General features: G+C 42.7%; 1 protein-coding gene across 3 annotated transcripts; it reads right to left on the reverse strand.

Moving 5' to 3' along the window:
- Positions 1 to 700: 700 nt before the first annotated feature.
- Positions 701 to 17,181, reverse strand: TMEM263 (transmembrane protein 263). Of its 3 annotated transcripts, none has more exons than XM_030469457.1 (5): positions 17,110 to 17,181; positions 13,385 to 13,448; positions 12,229 to 12,341; positions 7,811 to 7,880; positions 701 to 3,627 (listed from the first exon to the last, which is right to left on the reverse strand). In XM_030469457.1, exons 4-5 carry the CDS (start codon positions 7,872 to 7,874, stop codon positions 3,341 to 3,343), a joined length of 351 nt encoding a protein of 116 aa, XP_030325317.1. In that variant the 5' UTR covers positions 7,875 to 7,880; positions 12,229 to 12,341; positions 13,385 to 13,448; positions 17,110 to 17,181; the 3' UTR covers positions 701 to 3,340. The 3 variants fall into 3 exon arrangements, with proteins under 3 accessions (XP_030325317.1, XP_030325318.1, XP_030325319.1); XM_030469458.1 differs by lacking the exon at positions 17,110 to 17,181 and adding an exon at positions 16,642 to 16,847; XM_030469459.1 differs by lacking the exon at positions 17,110 to 17,181 and adding an exon at positions 14,328 to 14,411.
- Between the last annotated feature and the right edge of the window lie 458 nt (positions 17,182 to 17,639).

The raw sequence follows: 17,639 nt of genomic DNA on the forward strand, positions 1-17,639 counted from the left end.
TGGTTTAAAATGAAAAGGAAAACAAGACATAAAACATTTTCCCTGACAATGTAGTTTCAGCATTTCTGCAGGCATGTGCTCGGTGTTCCTGAAACAGCTTATTCCGGTCACTTACAACATTCCCAATGGCAACAAATAAAACAGGAAAGTGACACATTTCCTTAACTGAGCTGCAGCTCAAGTTATCACCGACTCCTTTGCCACTCATTGTTTCAGTTTCTCCTCTTTCAAAAGGAAAGCATAAACATGAAAAACTCTTTTTTGTTGACAAGCAGTCCAAAATACGCTCAATCCTTCATTCCTAACTCTACACCTGGAACTGTTTTGTCTCTTCTTCACAGGATTTATTTATACCATAACCTCAGGGAAGCTCTCAATTACCACACCGTTTTATTGCCAAAATCCACTTCCTTGTCTTTTGCTGGTACTCACAGTGAACCTGAAACATTTTGTGCTGTGTAAGTCTGGCACATCAAAGCCTGCAGTCCAGCCTCTTGTTACACAGTGAGCAGTCAGGCACAGAGGTTAAGTCTGCATAAACATTTCCCCTTCCAAAACGGGGGCTGGGAAAAAGAAAGTAAAATCAACACAAAACCAACCCCAAAACACAAGAACAACCCAAAAACCCTTGAAAATTTCAGTTCTATTTTTCATTCAGCTCACTGCCATCGCAGAAGTGGGTATCCCCAAGCTTTAGTTCCCAGGGAAAAAAAAAAAAAAAAAAGTAAGTACAGGGGATTGTGTCTATGGACAGCCAACAACACAGTGAAGTTATAAATTTTCTTAAGAGCTGGTTGGTACTATTTAGATGCAGATAAAAGACACTTTGGGGCCTGGTACTGTGTGAAGATTTATACCTAACTACGCATCTCTCCAAAAATTAACAAAACTCTCAAATGTATGAAACAGCAAGAATTTAATGTTTCACAAGTGTCAGGACAGAATCAGAACAAGTTTAAGATGAAGCAACTTTCATAAGTGAATGGAAAATATGCAGGATATAAGACAAAGCGCTTTTAAAAAACTAAAACCAAAACCATATGCCATGTTGAAATGTTTCAGTTACAAGACTCAGAATAAACTACAGGACGGGTAAGGAACAAAACATAATGAAGTGTTGGCAGCTCTTTAAAGATCTAACATTGCTTATCTTAGACCACACTTATCTTGTAGCAAGTTTCATAGTATAAAAATAAGACAACGTCATAAAAAAGGGGTATGACCAGTACAACATTTGTGTTTTCAGAAAGTAAGTAGGAAGGATTTGGTTGAGTGTCACAAATATCACTATGCTCCCACCAGACCAACTTGTAGAGTTGGGTGGCAGCACTCTGGGGATATGTCAACACTGGGATGTGCAGGGGAGCAGACAACACTAAATTATTTGCTGCAGGTAGATTTCCTCTGGTACCCAGCCTACCTTGTTTCTAGAGCTAACTGATAATCTTAAATTACCTTGTATGCTATGTGAATAGCATCCCCCTATAGAAAGCCACTGAAATATTCCTTGTGTTGCATAAACTTACCTCGTTGCATTCTTGTAGCAGAACAGAGCTAAGTTGTTGGTACATCTACCAAAAGCAGCAGGTAATTCCTTTTGTTGGCTCTTTGCTCTCCCCAGCATCCAAAATACCCGTGCTCACAAATACCATGCTACCAACATATATAACAATTACAACAAATAAAGCTGTTCCAGAGTGAAGTTGAAGTACCAATGGCTCACAGAGAGATGAAGGTAACTACTGTACCATAATTTACACATAGTATGCTTTCAACACCCATGAATATAGAACTAAGTTTTAGACAAGTGATATGTTTTAATTTTTTAAATTTCTAAGAAGTCTCCCTATCTATCTTTCCTGTACAACCACAGCCACTGGAAAAGTAAGCTCATGTGCTGGAAAGTTCTCTGTAGGAGCACAAGCTTTTAGAAAATACTGCATACACAACATTCACAGCCTTCTTCTATGGTTTTCCAAAGAAGTTACTTACTTGCAAAGTCAGTACACAAAGATTGCCAACAGCTTCTATTTTAAGGCAACCTCAAGCTGTGTCTTAGAAGTGCATTTTGCCTCATGCACTGCAGAGGACCTACAGGTGTTCCCATCTGAACTGCGTCAACATTTGGAATCTGTCAGTATTACAATTCACTTGGACACATACATGATGTTTCTGTTGTTTGGTTGGTTGGTTTTTTTTAAGGCCTCAGCTAACTTTTTTGGTTTCTTTTAATCAAAAGTACTGCATTTTACTCAAAAACCAAATACAAAGTATTAGAGAAAGATGTAGTGAAAAACTGCTTGCATTTCCTTAAATGGAGCAAGAAGCTAACCTGGCACATCATGGAGCTCAGACAACAGCTTGGGAAGTACTTCAGTGGTTTCCAACTACATGAAGGAATTTCTTTCCAGTCAGACAGTTGTGCTGCTGTATGACCACAAACATTGGCCCAGTTTCCATTAAGCCCACATTTTTTTCTAGTGTCTATAAGAAGTTTATTAGAAGCAAGTTTTCACTTGCAGGAGATAGATGCATATCATTAAATACACCTGAGATGGAGCAATCTTGTTTTCAGTAAAAACTGACAAGGTTTCAGATACCAGGATTCATAAAAAGCATCTGAAGTTCATTCTGTGAACTGTACCAAGATGCCAAGACAGTTCTTTACACAGCTTCCCCTAGTAAAAAGATTTTTTTTTCTAGTAAGGCATTGTTAGTTTACTCTTTATGATCCCCCTTCTGCCATGTTGTCAAATTTCATCACTTCCATATCCAACTCTCATTTCCAATTCCCACACGCCTCCTGTTCTATTTGCTCCAATCCACACAGGCTGCAGTCACCAATAGTTTACAGCTTGCCTCTAAGTACAGTTTTATAACCAAAACTATTTGGGTACATTGCCATTACTATGCAGCTGAAGGATCCTTAGCAGGAAGATGTGGAAACCACTGAGAATAGTAAATGGCATCTCATCATACCGATGGTACAGCAGAGACTACCAAGTTCCTACGTTCACATTTTTAGTCCAAAATGGCAAAAAGACTTACAGTAAATTAATATTCAGATATGTATTACCCTTTCAGATATACTTACTCACTTCTATACTTATCAAGTGTAACATTTCACCAGATAAAAAGCTTCAATCTATGCTCTAATAAATCTTCATACTCTGTGCTAGCCAAGCTTCTTCGGTCCTTTCCAGATGAAACTGAGTTACTTGCACAGCTCTTTAGAAGATAAAGTGTCTAAGACACATGGCTTCTCATGGTCCAAATCTCAGAAGATTTTAATGCCACTGATGTAATGTTGCAGAGAATCAAGTATGTCTCAGTTTTGGTTTTAGTCAGATTTATCCTTTTTCTTTCCCGTTAAAGGCACTTTATTTGCAACAGCAGATCCTACAGCTGTAACACCTCCAGCCACTGCAGAAACACTTCCTTTGACTAGCCCCACGCCCACTGAAGGCACAGATGTGACTGCTGTTTTGGTAATTTCCAAGCTCTTCCCTCCAATCCAAGCAACACCCCCAATCGTGGCACCAACAGCTCCCTTTGTGACACTGAAGAGGCCACCAGTCACCCGAGAAAGCATGCCAGGCTGCTGCTGTGGGTGGTCTTTCATTGAACCTAAGGGAGGGAAAAACAAGCTGTGATTAAAGCATTTTCAAAAGGAAACTTGTTTTTAAGTACTAGCTTTTCTAACTTAACACCCCTTATACTTACCTTGCAGGCTACTTTTCTTGGATGCTCACAGAATACCATTGCTCCAAATAAGAAATGACATTTTGCTACAGTGAGACACCTCAACACTGCTTTCTGAAACACAAGTCTACACCTACAAGTACCAGGCATGTAGATCCCAGATGGTCTTACGTGATAACCTTTTGTCCTGTATGCAGCACCACCTTCCCAGGCTCTGGAAAGTGTCATGGCCAAGTTAGTCTCATTTCTGGGCTTTATTTAACATGGAAGGGGGGTTAAAAAAAAACTGCTGTTCCCCTCTTAATATATAAAGTTAACTCATGGAGGGCTAGGAGGACAAAACTGATGCCAGTTCTTAGCTGTATCATAACAGTATGTATTTAAAACACAAAAGAAAATATCACCCACTGCACCTATAAACATGCTTAGCCCTGAGACATGTTTGTCTGCAAGATATTTTCAGTGTTAATGTTGGTAAATCTGGTCTTAACAACCATATTGTACAGGTAAGCATTTTTTCAGCTCCTGTTTAACAATTCCTTTTCAACCCCAAACACTTCTTAAAGAAAGTTTCAGAGAACACCAAGGCACTAGCCAGCCAGTTAACAGACTAGAAGAGTTCCACGTGGCTTTTTGTTTGTTTTCTAGCTACCTGAAGGTAATACATGGGATTTAACAGATCCGTGTCCTTTTCTGAGGGAAAAGAACAGAGGGAACCAAGAGCAAGTAGAACCATGGTGGGTAGAGCTAGGGAAAAAGCAAGTATACAATAAAAAGGTGGGAGAGTCAGCAGTAGAAAGAACATTCTTTGAAGAGGACAACAAATTTAGAGAGGCAGAAAAAAAAGCAGAGTTAGATCCACCAGAGACCTATTACCAGCCCCTATCAGTGTGTTCATTCTGCACTGTGACTTGCCTGAAGAGAATGAGCAGAACAGGTCTCTGCCTCCAGTGCCCTGACTCCTGGAAACTGTCCCCAGTGTGAGCTGTCAAGAGTCACCTCCCAGCACTCATCTTCCTAAACAGTGGAAACAAAACACCTTCCCATCTACCTCCAATGAGTTTGTGGTAACACCAGGAGTGACCCAGGACTCAGAATTAGTTTCAGAATTGTGAAGTTCAGAGTGCCTACATATGTGCCCAGAATAATTCAAACAAAAGAAGCCATCTAAGTGATGGAATTTCTTAGAAGTTTGGCAAAAAGAAACAAAAACCTTAAAGATGAGCCAATTACCTCAATGGAACAAAAAAATACTAAAGCTGCTTCCAGCTCATATTAATGCCTCTTAAGGAACTGATAAGAGATAACAGAAAGAGTCGTGGAAACTAGAAACAAAAATGACAGCCTTTTACTTAAAGCCAAGTAATACCCTCACTGGTTCATTCTAGACCAGCAGTTTTCAACCTCAATATATCTAGAAAAATACATTTCCAACACAGGCACACAGAGATCAGAATTTCTATTTTCATACAGAAAGCCATCAAAGAATAACAGAGTGATACTGAGCCTGGTATAAAATCCACTGTCTAGGTATTTTTCATTAGAGGATTCTTGTGACCAGACTTACACACCTTGTCAAAAATTTGGTCAGAAAGTGCTTCACTTCCACCTAACTCAATATCTGACATCAGGATGGACTGGAGTAAAGTTTTATTGCACTGAATTTTAAGAGCAGATTTCAGTTAATCATGAGCAAGAAAGGACTCATCACAGCTAATGTTACAAAAACACAAAATACAAACAAACAAAAGTAATCTTGACATGCATCTCCACACATTACTTCAGGTAGCCAATCATTTGACAACATACAGTCTATTTCACAAGTGTAAATACTGACTGTGACTTGGTGTATTAATAACTTCCAGTGATGGTTAACACATTCCCATTTCATTCCCACTAGCACTATCCATTAGATTTAGTAAATGCCTGCAGCTGCAAAGACTTTTCATTGCTGCTGATTTTGCTGGCTGATTTTGATTCTAGGATACACATTCCTGGTCTCCTCATTTCTAATCAGTATGAGAAAAAAGTAAAACAGATCATTGCTAAATCCAGGGAGAAAATGACTCAAGTTCCCTGTTGAGGGGTTGGCTCTACCATGCTACCTTGCAGCCAGCTTCCTGCTGAAAGGAGTCCAACAGTGAAAAACAGTTTCAATGAGTGTTAGGTTGCAAAGCTTGGTGCCTCTTGCAAAGCAGAAAATAAAGCATTAGAATAGCACTAGTCGTAGAAAGCATGAGCACAAAAGCTTCTTCTACATATATATGTCTTTAAAATATTATTTCTTTCATCCAACTTGTCAGGTGCTATTTGGACGAATTGGAACTATTTACATCTTTATGAAAAACAGCAAATTGGTTTTGGAGTTAAGCCTTTCCTCTAAGGACTCTTTCAGGCAGCCTCTTCAGAGAGCTGACCTTCTTGCCAAAGTTAGACTGGTAGCCTTCCATCCATATTTGGCCATCTTTGTAGAAGGGTGTAAGCATATGGCATATGAAGGCCTTGCATGACATTTAAAATTGTTATCTTCACGGATATTCCGGCACTTTAAACTCATGATTGAAGAGTGCACATGAAACAGAATCATTATTTCTACTCCCTCAAACTACACCAACTTTCTCCATCTGTTTAGACTTCACATTCAAACTGGTTGTTGTCATACTGAACGAAGAAAGCGTGCAGAAGAAAGTCTTAATTGCTCACAAATTTCAAATTAAATCTTGCAAAACCTTGTGACAATCAGGGTCTGCTCTTACACCTTCAATCTAAACAACCAACTGAACATTCTAGGAAGTTCAGAAATGCCCACTTGTTTCACTGCCTTCCTCAAGAAAGGACGTGCTGTAATTTACTAGTCAGACCATTGTTCAGGTTCAGTGTATGAGGTCCTGTATGTATGAAACACAATTCAATTTCAAGGGGGAAGGAGGGGAAAGCCTTAAAAATTAGACTTGGAAATAACACACATTAGGGCATACTTTCCAACCTGGCATTTGCTTTCAGAAATGCTTCTTGGATCTTGACAACCCCAGAAGAGACTAAAAAGAAAGATTTTTGTCCTCACACCATAATACTACTGTGACAAGTTCAAGTATAGTAGAGCTTAGCAACCTCTGTGCCACAAAAATCTATTTCTCATTTCTACTCATGTTTGGTGCCTAATAGCTGCTTCGAATGAGCTATTTCACTTCAACTCCTCCTGCCAGAGTTAGTGAATAATACTGTTGTTCAAATGAAGTAAATTGTTCAGTTATAAAACCTATACAAGATGAGGGGAAAAAAAAAAAAAGACGAACCAGCAAACAAACAGAGCTTTAAAATGCTATTACAAACTGAAGAGCAATGAACTGAGAGGAATCAGGACTGCCAACCTCTATATCCGAAGCAACAGAAAACAGAACACAGACAACCTGTGTGCCAAGAAGGGCTTTTGGTCTGTTATGTTTCCAGTCCCATTTTGCAAACAGGACTCTTCTCCCGTTCCACAGCCTGGAAGGGAACTCTGCTCACGTGCCTTTCCTCTGCAGATCTAATAACCAATTTAAGATTCATTTGGTTCAGGAGAGCAAGATGGCACTGCATCAATGAAGTGTTTGGTTTTAGGAAAAGATGAGATTAAGCCAAAAGTTAGAAGCACAGTAAATTGTATGAGGGAAAAGGATCTCCAAAAGTAGTAATAAAGTTCCACATATTTTTATACACATCTTGTTTAGAAGTCAAAAGCACTATGAACTTGCAAGGTGTGTGAAAGTGAAGATGGACTCTTTCCATCTCACATAATGAACAGCAGAAATTAATGCCTATTGGACCAGTTCACATCTCTGGAAACAGATTTGCAAATTATGTCCTTCAATATCTGCCTCTCTTCTCTATAATTTATCAGTATTGTTGATTACAGATTTATATTCAGTGGCCTTATTGTAATCAGGATAATTCAAAAGTGAACAATAATCCAGATCCATCCCATCACAGGGCTGGCTTACTTACAGTTATTTAAATGAAAATCAAGGTGTTCAGCTTGCAGATCCATTTTTTTTTTCTTTGGAAAGAACTGAACTACTGATTAATTTATGTTAATTTACTTAATATTACAAAAAACAATACATACCTTCTGGTGGTTCATCATGAAGGTATGATGGGACTTCCTGTTGATTTTTGTCCATTTGATTCATTATTGCCTAAAAAAGAAATTTGCACATGCTATACAACTTTTCTGGCAAAAGATAAATGTAATGCATGAATCCAAAATTCTTGGAGTTAGAGTTCCATGGAGGAGGAACTTCTTTTTCATTACTAGATAAGCTAGCAGCTCCTGCCAAACTACTGCTCTTTTTATTATCACTCTGTGCCTTTGCTTTCTTCAGCCAGACTCAATACTTGAAAAAGGAACCCTTTGCCAGGCCAGCAGGTGTGGTGGAAGCTGCCACCCCACCTCAATTGCATCTCAAATCTAAAAAGCAACCGGGAAGAAAACCAGTATGAAAACACAACAGCCATCACCATACAGCAGCTCATGTTTATGTACTAAAAAAGTAAAGCCAAGTGACCACAGAGGTGCACACTAAAAAACAGCAGCAGCATGCCTGCAAGATCTGATAGTACCTGGAAAGCAGCAGTTTAAATAAACAAGTCCTTGCAGCAGAATTTGAATAAATGCCACAAAAACAAGGTGCAAGAATTGTAATGTACCTGTAGTGGTACTGCAACACCATGTGGGGGTAGCAGCACTAGACTGTTTTAACTCTACACAAACTTTCCAATTGAAGCTTTTCAGAAAGAACATTTCTTTACACCAAAAGCCATTTCAGAGACTAATTCTAAAGCAGCAGCCCCTGACAGCGAGGGGAAGCACAGCAGAAAGCTCAAACTAGCTTCTCTGCTTACTGCATATTCCCTTCAGAAGGGAAGAAAGCAGTATCTAAGTACAGCTTTCCCTCCTGCTTTTCATCCTCAAAGTGTGCTTTGGTGTTATGCTCTGCCTCCTTCCCTGAGCCCTCCTGCCAATCCTGCTTTCTCTCCTCTGCAGACACCAAGATCAGGAAAAGGAGAAAGAAAAAAGTTGCATTATACCACTCAGCATCCTTTTGTTTTCCTACTAATGACATCTTAGTACCCTCCCCCCTGCATAAGTCTTGAACTAAGAAATTTGCTTTCTTCAAGGACCTGATGACCACCACAAAAGTCATCCCAGCCTCTCTTGCCATGAGCCCAGATCTCTCTACTGCTGTTCTGGGTGAGAAAGCAGTGACTGGGATCTGAAGAAGGCATGAGGGGGCAGAAGCTGAACTTGAGGATGGGAAGACTCACCTGGAAAACAATATCTAAAACCCTCACAGTATAATTATGAAGTCAAATATCACAGTAAAGAACAGCACCCACACACTAAATGATAGATCTCTGGATGAGAAGCAAACCTAAATTGAATATTAAAGAGTCCTCATTATGAATACTAAGGGTACCAGCTCATGACTCACAAAGCATAGGTATCTTTATACAAGAAGCTGAACAGGAAAGCAAGCAAAAAACACTAGAATCAGGATTTTATGGCAATGCTGAACAGAGCCAGAAATATGGATGTGGAAGGTAAGTAGTAGGAAAGTGAGTAGCAACACATCAATATAGATGACTAAATACAAGAGGGCTAAGAGGCAATTAAAAAAAACAATTATAGATTATTTTATTTAATCACACATCAGTAACTGGAAAAAAAAAAGAAGGGGAAAGGACAGAGGAAAGGACAGGGGAAAGGACAGGGGAAAGGACAGGGGAAAGGACAGGGGAAAGGACAGGGGAAAGGACAGGGGAAAGGACAGGGGAAAGGACAGGGGAAAGGACAGGGGAAAGGACAGGGGAAAGGACAGGGGAAAGGACAGGGGAAAGGACCCAGTGGATCACAGGGACAACCTAGGGAATTAGGTTTTGAGAAAGTTTTGAATTCAGGTACTACCCAACGTCTCTGCATTCATCCAATTCAAGATGGAAGTAACAAGAATTTCATCCTCACTGTGAAGTTACATATAAGTTACTACTTTTTTCACAACTTGAAGCAAAAATATCAAGCACTATCAGATAAGGCAGATGCTGTAAGAAACTGACAGGGCTTACATTATTTTATCAAAGCATCTGTAAAATGATGAAGCAACTGTATTTTTATTTAACATGTGGCCATTTTGATCATTAAGATGATTACCAGGAATTTGGAAGGAGTTTATTCACTGCACTAGGGAAGGTCTTAAAAGAGTTGAGTAAAAGTTACAACCTAGCAAATGTTACAGCAAACAAAGGAATAAAAAAATTTAAAAAGTAACCAAAACAGTTTTAAAGCAGACCCAAGTGAGACACAAATTAGTTAAGCCAGAGGTAAATGAGTTTTTATGAAGTGCTACCTCTGCTAATATATTTGTATCTATCCAGCATGTAACTCTTAAATGAAACACAGATAAAATTGCTTGTTTGAGCTCCCAAAAAAGTTTTCTGTCAACAATTCCTCATAACAGGCTCAGAAAGTCATTTAATGTTACAAGGAAAGACAAAACATTGCCAGGGATTTTCAACATATTTAGGGGAGAGTTGAAGTAAGTTATCAGTTTTGAACATGGCAGGATGCTAGAAAGTGTCACAATGCTCCACACAAATTTTAGTATTTTCTGCTATTAAGAAGCTATTGGACACATCAGGACTGACAGCAGGTACAGCCCCAGTCAAGTAGAGAGGCAACATAGAAGTATTTAAGACAAGACCTGTCTAATTGAAGGAGTCAAAGTAATACTGGCAAACACAAGTAAAAGACAATTTCATAACTCTGCCATCTAGTTTAGGACACTGTCTTATTTGTTTGCAGTTTCTACAAAGCTAAGTAAGAAAAGCAATGTATTGGCAGGGGAGTTTCATTAAAGGGTTTCTATTTTAGTGATGAAGTATTTAAAAAAAAACCAAACCAACAAAACACAAAGTATAAAATCACCAGAACTACATAAAAAAGAAAAGTAGTAACATTAGGCATTCCCTCCCCTGCTGCCTTCCCTGGAACCTCAAGGTTATGTAAACCTTAACCTCAAGCAACTTTTTAAAAGCTGGGAAGGAATATTACACAATTTATCACTCACATGTAATGATTTAACACAATTGCAAGTCTTCCTAAATCACAGAAATATGGCACTCTCCTATAACTACACAGAGCACTGTGGTCTATCTTCCACAGCTCAGGCATCAGTAACCTGCTGCTATCAGGTCCCAGAAGTCTGAAGTAACCGCAAGGGCCTGGGAAGAGCAACTAAGGGGAAGAAGTCAGAGAACCAGAATGGTCAGGGTTGGAATAAACCTTAAAGATCACCAAGACACAACCCCCCCTGCATGGGCAGGAGCATCTCTCACTAGACCAGGCTGCACAAGGCTTCATCCACCCTGGCCTTAAACACTTCTAGGCATGGGGCACGAACAACCCCCCTAGGCAACCTACTCCAGCGTATTACTACGCTCATGGTGAAGAGGTTTTTTCCTAATATCTCAACTAAAACTACCCTCTTTTAGTTTAAAACCCTTACCCTGTCCTAACATTATCCTGTCACTACCCTCTCTGGCAAAAAACCCCAGCCCAGCTTTCCTGGAGGTCCCCTTCATGTACTAGAAGGCTGCTACAAGGTCTTCCTCAAGCCTTCTCCAGGCTGAATAGCCCCAAGTCTCAGCCTGTCTTCAAAGCAGAGGTGTTTCAGCCCTTTGATCATCTTTGCAGTCCTTCTCTGGACCCTCTCTAACAGGTCTATATCTTGCTGGTGCTGGGGGCTCCGAAGTCTCTGTTTGTAGGACTAAGTTTGTTCTACACAGATAGAAGCCTACAGGGGTCTGCAAATCACAAAGCTGAAAACTACTGTATGACTCTACTGTATTTTCTACAGGTGCCAGGAAGCATCCCAGAGATAACGCAAAAATATGCCCAACCAGCTTGTGCTATGTTTTACCCACTGTTCTACTAGATCTGTGCAAATGAAAACAGAATCACATCACTGTTAGAAAATGCTCACAGCTTGACTGAAAACAGAACTCAACACACAAGAGCTCACAAAGCACAGTTCAGGTCCTTTGGTTTTCCTGTAGAAGGTCTCCAGTAAATCAGAGAATCAAGACTGAGATCCAACAAAGGACTTAGGCAGGAAATTTTAAGATACCTATGTTACAGCCTGCATCACATACCCTTGTAGCCAATTCAACACATAAGGAGACTTAAGAGCCTCTGAAAAGTGATCTGAAATCCTGTGTATTAACTAGGGTGTAGCATATCTAGTGAGGAAGGAACACTGCATACAGAAGCATGTCTTAAACCTGGCTCCCCTCTAGAGACTTGAGGCGAGGATTTCTATTGACTGAAGGTCAAAGGCCTGGAATAGCTGCTTGGTAGTAGATGACTTAATTGAGTCTTCAGACAAAGAGGGCAGGAATATACTATTTTTCTTCAAAAACTAGAATTAGAAAAGGAGAAGCCACCCACTACTTTTTTTTTTGTAGTACCATCAAGGTTAAAGTACTCACAGTTCAATGCCTCTTCTGTCTAACAAGATCCAAGCTCTTATGTCCCACTTTGCAGGAATCCCCAGGTCACCAGCCTGCAGCGTTATCTCGAGGGATGTTCCTCTTCACACTCCCTGAAGAAAGTGTGTTCCCACAAAGAAGAAAACAAAATTCATTAAACCCAGTAGAGATTACAGCTCAGCTAACACCTAAGGCACCAATCTGTAAGTGAACCATAAGACTCCTGTGCAGGCAAATAGGTTATTCAGACAGAATATGAATTAAACAATTGTGGAAATTCAAATTGGAAGCTGCAGATTCAAAGTCCCCTATGCACGGAATCATTAGTCACAATTATTATTGGTATTGCAAATGCATGCAACAAGGCAAAGATTTGTCAGAAGCTTCAACTTTGGAACTTTTCTGACATGTTTTTCAAAATCTTCTTCAGACTATGCTAAGACTGGGAAGGGTGGGGGCAGGAGAAAGGAAAAGGAAAGGAAAAAGAATGCAAGCAAATACATCTTTCTTAGGCATTTTTATCCTGTGATGCCAAATTTACAGTGTGTTGGTGCCACTGGGGAAAAGCCTCCTCCTTCATGCAACACATGCATTAAACAATCACATGGAATGAGGTAGGCTCCCTATGAGTCCTGGCAGAACTCGTATGGACATTCATGAAGCAGACATGTAGTGGCATCAGTGACTTGCCAGTGTCATCCTTTATCTGTGCAGATGAATACATAAGCTTTAAATTTTCCTTTGTTAAGAAGTTGGAACAAACCCAGATCTAATGGCATGGTAGGTAAACTACTTGGTTTTTTTCCTTGTACACTTATGAAGGAAGTAATTTGAGACATAAGGGATAAGGTATTTTTTAACAAAACCTTAAAATATGTACGAATCTTCACACTAGAAAAAGAAAGACACTCCTTCCATTGGATTTAAAGAAGACAAGACACACTAGTATTGTCAGAGTATGAAATATGCAAGAAGCTTCAAAGTTTTACAAAGCTCTAAAGAAAGAAGTGGTTTAGAAGAGGATTTAAATTGAAGAGCTATTTATAACATTAGCATTGGTATAGGACCACACATGCAAGGTCTGGGAACCATTGAAGGTAATGGTTCAGCCACACATAAATTCACATCAATGCTGATTAAAATAAAACTTTCTCACCACGTATATCCCTTCGTGAAGATGTCTAATCAGTTATTTCCATTTAAAAGTATTCTGCAGACACCTAGGAGAAAAGTAGAAGGCTGATGACATCTTAAGGAAAAGTGCTACTGTCACATTCCTACCACAGGCAGGAATAACCCCATGGCAGGGAAGAACCACACTCTGCATGGCTTTAAGACGACAGAATTTGACCAGATTTCTCACCAAAACATTGACTGCTTCCATGTTCTTGGCCACTAATTGTACTTGCTCCACATGCTGCCGTGGGGATTACTACGAATTGTAGAAATCACCTCTCCTTAATGAGCCTGCAGTTCTTGGACAGCGATTTGTGTAAAATTTTAGCCTTCCATTGAGAAGTGGTCTCTAACCATTACAGACATGTGAGCGACTTCCTGAGCTTCAGACAACGCTCATGATGTCTTCCTGAGTTTACAGACAAAAAGCCCTTCTGTTTCAGCAAAGCAAACCTGGCCCAAGCAGCAGCCAGTAAAAACTGGCTTGTTTCAATGACACTACTCAGATATTTGTGGGCAGCAATGAAACTGCCCAAGGATGGGGCCAATTTCAGTTGGCAGCATAAGGCTGCAGCAGCAGACATCACTGGAACTATTCACCTGACACATGAGCAAACAAACTGATTGCCTCGCCTTAATCCACCACAAAAAAATTACCTTCCCTCTACCCCACCAGCTTTGCAGTTACAAAGTTTGGCTACAGCACTGAGGGAAAGCAGAACAACCCCTGCCATGTGCACAGTCCCCCTCCTCTCTTTCAGTGGCTGCAGCACATTTCAAGATGAACCTGATGTTTTTCACGCACATGAAAAAAATTCTTTTTAGGGATGATACTTTAATAAATACATTTTGGAACGTGTAACAGTGCTCTACTCTCCAAAATAAACAAGGAAGGAAGCATGGAGCCCAAAAGGTAATCTCACCCATGGCTGCTCTTCAGGGTACTGCATCAAGCTGCACAATCAATCCCTGACTATTGGCTTGCTTTATGCCTTGGATCAGGGCTTCTAACATGCTGTGGGTATTCAGGGCTGTTAGTTCTCTCAGACATAACCCTCAGAGCAAAGCTGACACAGAAATGTGATTTTCAGCTAACACAAAGGAGACAGTTGACTGAGCTTCTGCAAGAAGAGTCAATGGTAACTGCATTACAGTAAAAAAAAAAAATCAACAAACAACAAATCCAGGCATGTAGAAAGCATGTAGCTAAAAACCAAGAGCATAGCTGACATTTCAACAAGTCCTCTGTTTAAAAGCCAAGTTTCAAAATTCAGATTTATATACAAAGCAAGACTGGCCTGCAAGCAAGCACCCCCATTAAAGAGGAAAGACAACATGCTTTTGAGGGAAAGACAAAACCAAGCCAATCAGAAGTTTCCAGGTGTGAACCACAGCTTACTTTTAAACCTACACTAGGGTGGGCTACAGCCCCTCCTGACAAAGATACCAAGTCTGCCATAAGATTAAAAACACCAGGCTCACAGCATGAAGGGTTCAAACACACAGATGGAAAGGTAATGCAACATATTTGTATGAAAAAACCAAACATTCATCATAATTCAAGGCAAAATAAAAATATAAAGAGACATCTCCTGAAAAAAAAAACCAAACGAAAAACTCAAAGAACAAACAACCCCCCCCCAAAAAAAAAAAACAAAACCAAAACCAAAAAGACCAACCAACCAACACAAAAAAAAAAAAAACCCCAACAACAAAACAACCAAACAAAAATACCCAAAACCCACCAGCCTAACCTTTAACTCTGCCCAGGACACTATAGCATCATTCTGTGCCTATAAAAGAACACAGCATTTGTCCATTACCCTCAATGAAAATATAGATCAGGCTTCAGGGAACACCTGATGTTGGAAATCGCGTTTTCTCCTCACCAAGGATTCACAAGATACCAAATCAATGGCGGTAGGAACCCACTCCTCTAAAACTGGTTTCTAGAAATCAAATCATAAATTCCAGTAACACACAAGGCACAGCTTAATGAACACCAAGGACTTGCTCCATTTCACCAGTCTTGTCAGCCTTTGCCCCCTGCTAGCACAAGCTTTACAAAGCAGAGCCTTTTCTGTATCTTCTAATGCTTTCCTGATGCCAAAGCTCCACACCTGCCACTGCTCTCCTTTTCCAGGAGGCCTACAAAACCAAATCCCTAGAGGACCTAAAAGCCAGAGCAATAAAGCAGCTGCTGAACTTTCTTGCCACCCTTGGTAATGGAACAATGAACTTTTCCCTAGGGTCCACCACCTGTTTGTTGGCTCCTGACATTTAGACCTGTTCACTTGCTCGCCAAGGATCACCTTTCTGTTTGCACTTTTGCAATGCAGCCCATTGTGGTACTAAGAAGGCAACAGCAACTCTACTGAATGTTTAACCACAGCTTAAAGTAAGCTTTGCAAAAAAAAACCAAAAAAACCCCAAACAAACAAAAAAACCACCCTGGACAGTATTTAAAGAGTAGTTTAAAAATAAGGTGCATACCAACCAGTATTTGTGCCAAATTAAACTGTCTTGTATGGACCCTCCCAATGACAGACATGCTGCCTGAACCACTGCTCTGGGCACCCTGAAGCAGGATACATGCACTTGGTATTTATCTTCGTTATGAAGTCACATTCTGATTCAGAGTTCTCGTTTCCAGCCTGGTTAAATGAGCAGAAGGAAGCACTAATCGCATCCACAGAGTCTGTCCATGAGCGTCACACAATGACTAAAACCAGCTGCACGTTTAAAATAACTTGTCTTTATTTTCAGGCCATACCACTGAAACGCTCTGGCAAGGTGAATGCAGAAAGCTAAGCTGTTTCTAAACAGTTTGCTACAAACTCTTCCAGATTCTGCTCCATCAAGCAGGACTTGAGAGAAATGGATGAAATAAGGCGCAAGGTACTACAGGAAGCATCTGAACACAGCGAAGTTGAATAAGATGCAAAGAAAACCCGAAACAAAGCTTCTCCTAGCAGGGAGAAGTTAACGGGGGAGCACAAGGCCAGTCGGGAGCGAGGCCAAGCCGAGCACAGCATCCTCAGCCGCTCTCCCGGGGAGGCGGGAGCCGCTCCGCCATGGACGCGAGGAGCCCGGCAGAGCCGCAGGGACGCGCAGCCGCCCCCGAGCCGGCTCCCGCATCCCTGGAGGCGCCGACTCCGGCCCGTCGAGGCCCCGCACCGCCCTTGTAGGGCGGCCCGAGCCCCCGCAGCCCCCGCCACCTCCGCCCCTCGCAGCTACCTGCATCCCTGGCGGAGCTCGGGAGGCGGCCCGGCAGCAACCGCCGCCCGCCTCCCCTGCCGGGCCGGCCGCGGGCACCGCCAGCCACCTCGGCTCAGGGCGGCGGCACTGACGTGGCAGCCAAGGCCGCGGTGGAGCCGCTACAGCCGGCCAGGCCTTCCCTCCCTCACGCCCCCCGGAGCCGTGGCAGGAAGCACAAAGGCGGCCGAGCTGCGCCCGCCTCGGGGCCGCCGGCGCGGCGGGAGGCGCCGGGGGCAGGTGGCGGCAGCAGATGCCCCGCTTCTCCGGGCCCGCCTCTCCCTCCGGCAGCTCCGCCGGGTCCCGTCCCGCCTCCTCCCCCCTCGAAGTTCCCTCTTCTCCGCGGGAAGGAAAAGACGGGAAGCAAGAATGGCGCTCGGGCGGCTGCCCGCCTAACGGCGGGGTGGGGCACGGCCGGGCCGGGCCAGCGGCCGCTCAGCCCTCACTCACCGCCCGCCCGACGCGGCTCGTCTCGGCTGCGCTCCGCCGCACACTTCACTCCTGCGCTTTCCCCCGCTGCCGACGTGGCGCCCGCCCCGTCGACGCCCGGAGACCCCGCCCCAGCGCCCGGCGCGGCGCGGCCCCCTCGGCGGCCGGGGGGCGCACAGCCGCCACCGCACCCGCCCTCTCCCCGCCCTGGGGCTGCTGGGGGCTTCTGCGGCGTCCCTTGCCCCCGGCCTCCGTTTGCGGCGTCACAAGACCCCGCTGACCTCCCGCAGATGGACCGGGCCGCCCCCGAGGGCCTAGGCGGCTCCCCCCGCCCGACTCTCATGGTCCCTGCGGGCACCTTCCTCCCCCTGAGAGCGGGGCAGGCCCTGACATGTAGACACGGCCCCCGAAGAACCCGTGTGGGGGTGGGCTGAGCGGGGCCTGGGCACAGAGGGGGAGGAAGATGCTAGGTAGTGGTAGGAGAGAGGAGAACGGGAGAGGGTGGGCGGTGCTGACTGAGATGCTGCGGGGTGCAGGCTTGCGGCACTGGG

This window comes from Calypte anna, chromosome 1, assembly GCF_003957555.1.
Source record: "Calypte anna isolate BGI_N300 chromosome 1, bCalAnn1_v1.p, whole genome shotgun sequence".
NCBI lineage: Eukaryota > Metazoa > Chordata > Aves > Apodiformes > Trochilidae > Calypte > Calypte anna.

Bases quoted from the DNA above. Each gene is read 5' to 3' on its own strand.
- TMEM263 (XM_030469457.1), bottom strand. From the start codon at position 7,874: ATGAATCAAATGGACAAAAATCAACAGGAAGTCCCATCATACCTTCAT. The intron at 3,628-7,810 runs GTATGTATTGTT...TCCCTCCCTTAG, and splicing joins TCATGATGAACCACCAGAAG to GTTCAATGAAAGACCACCCA.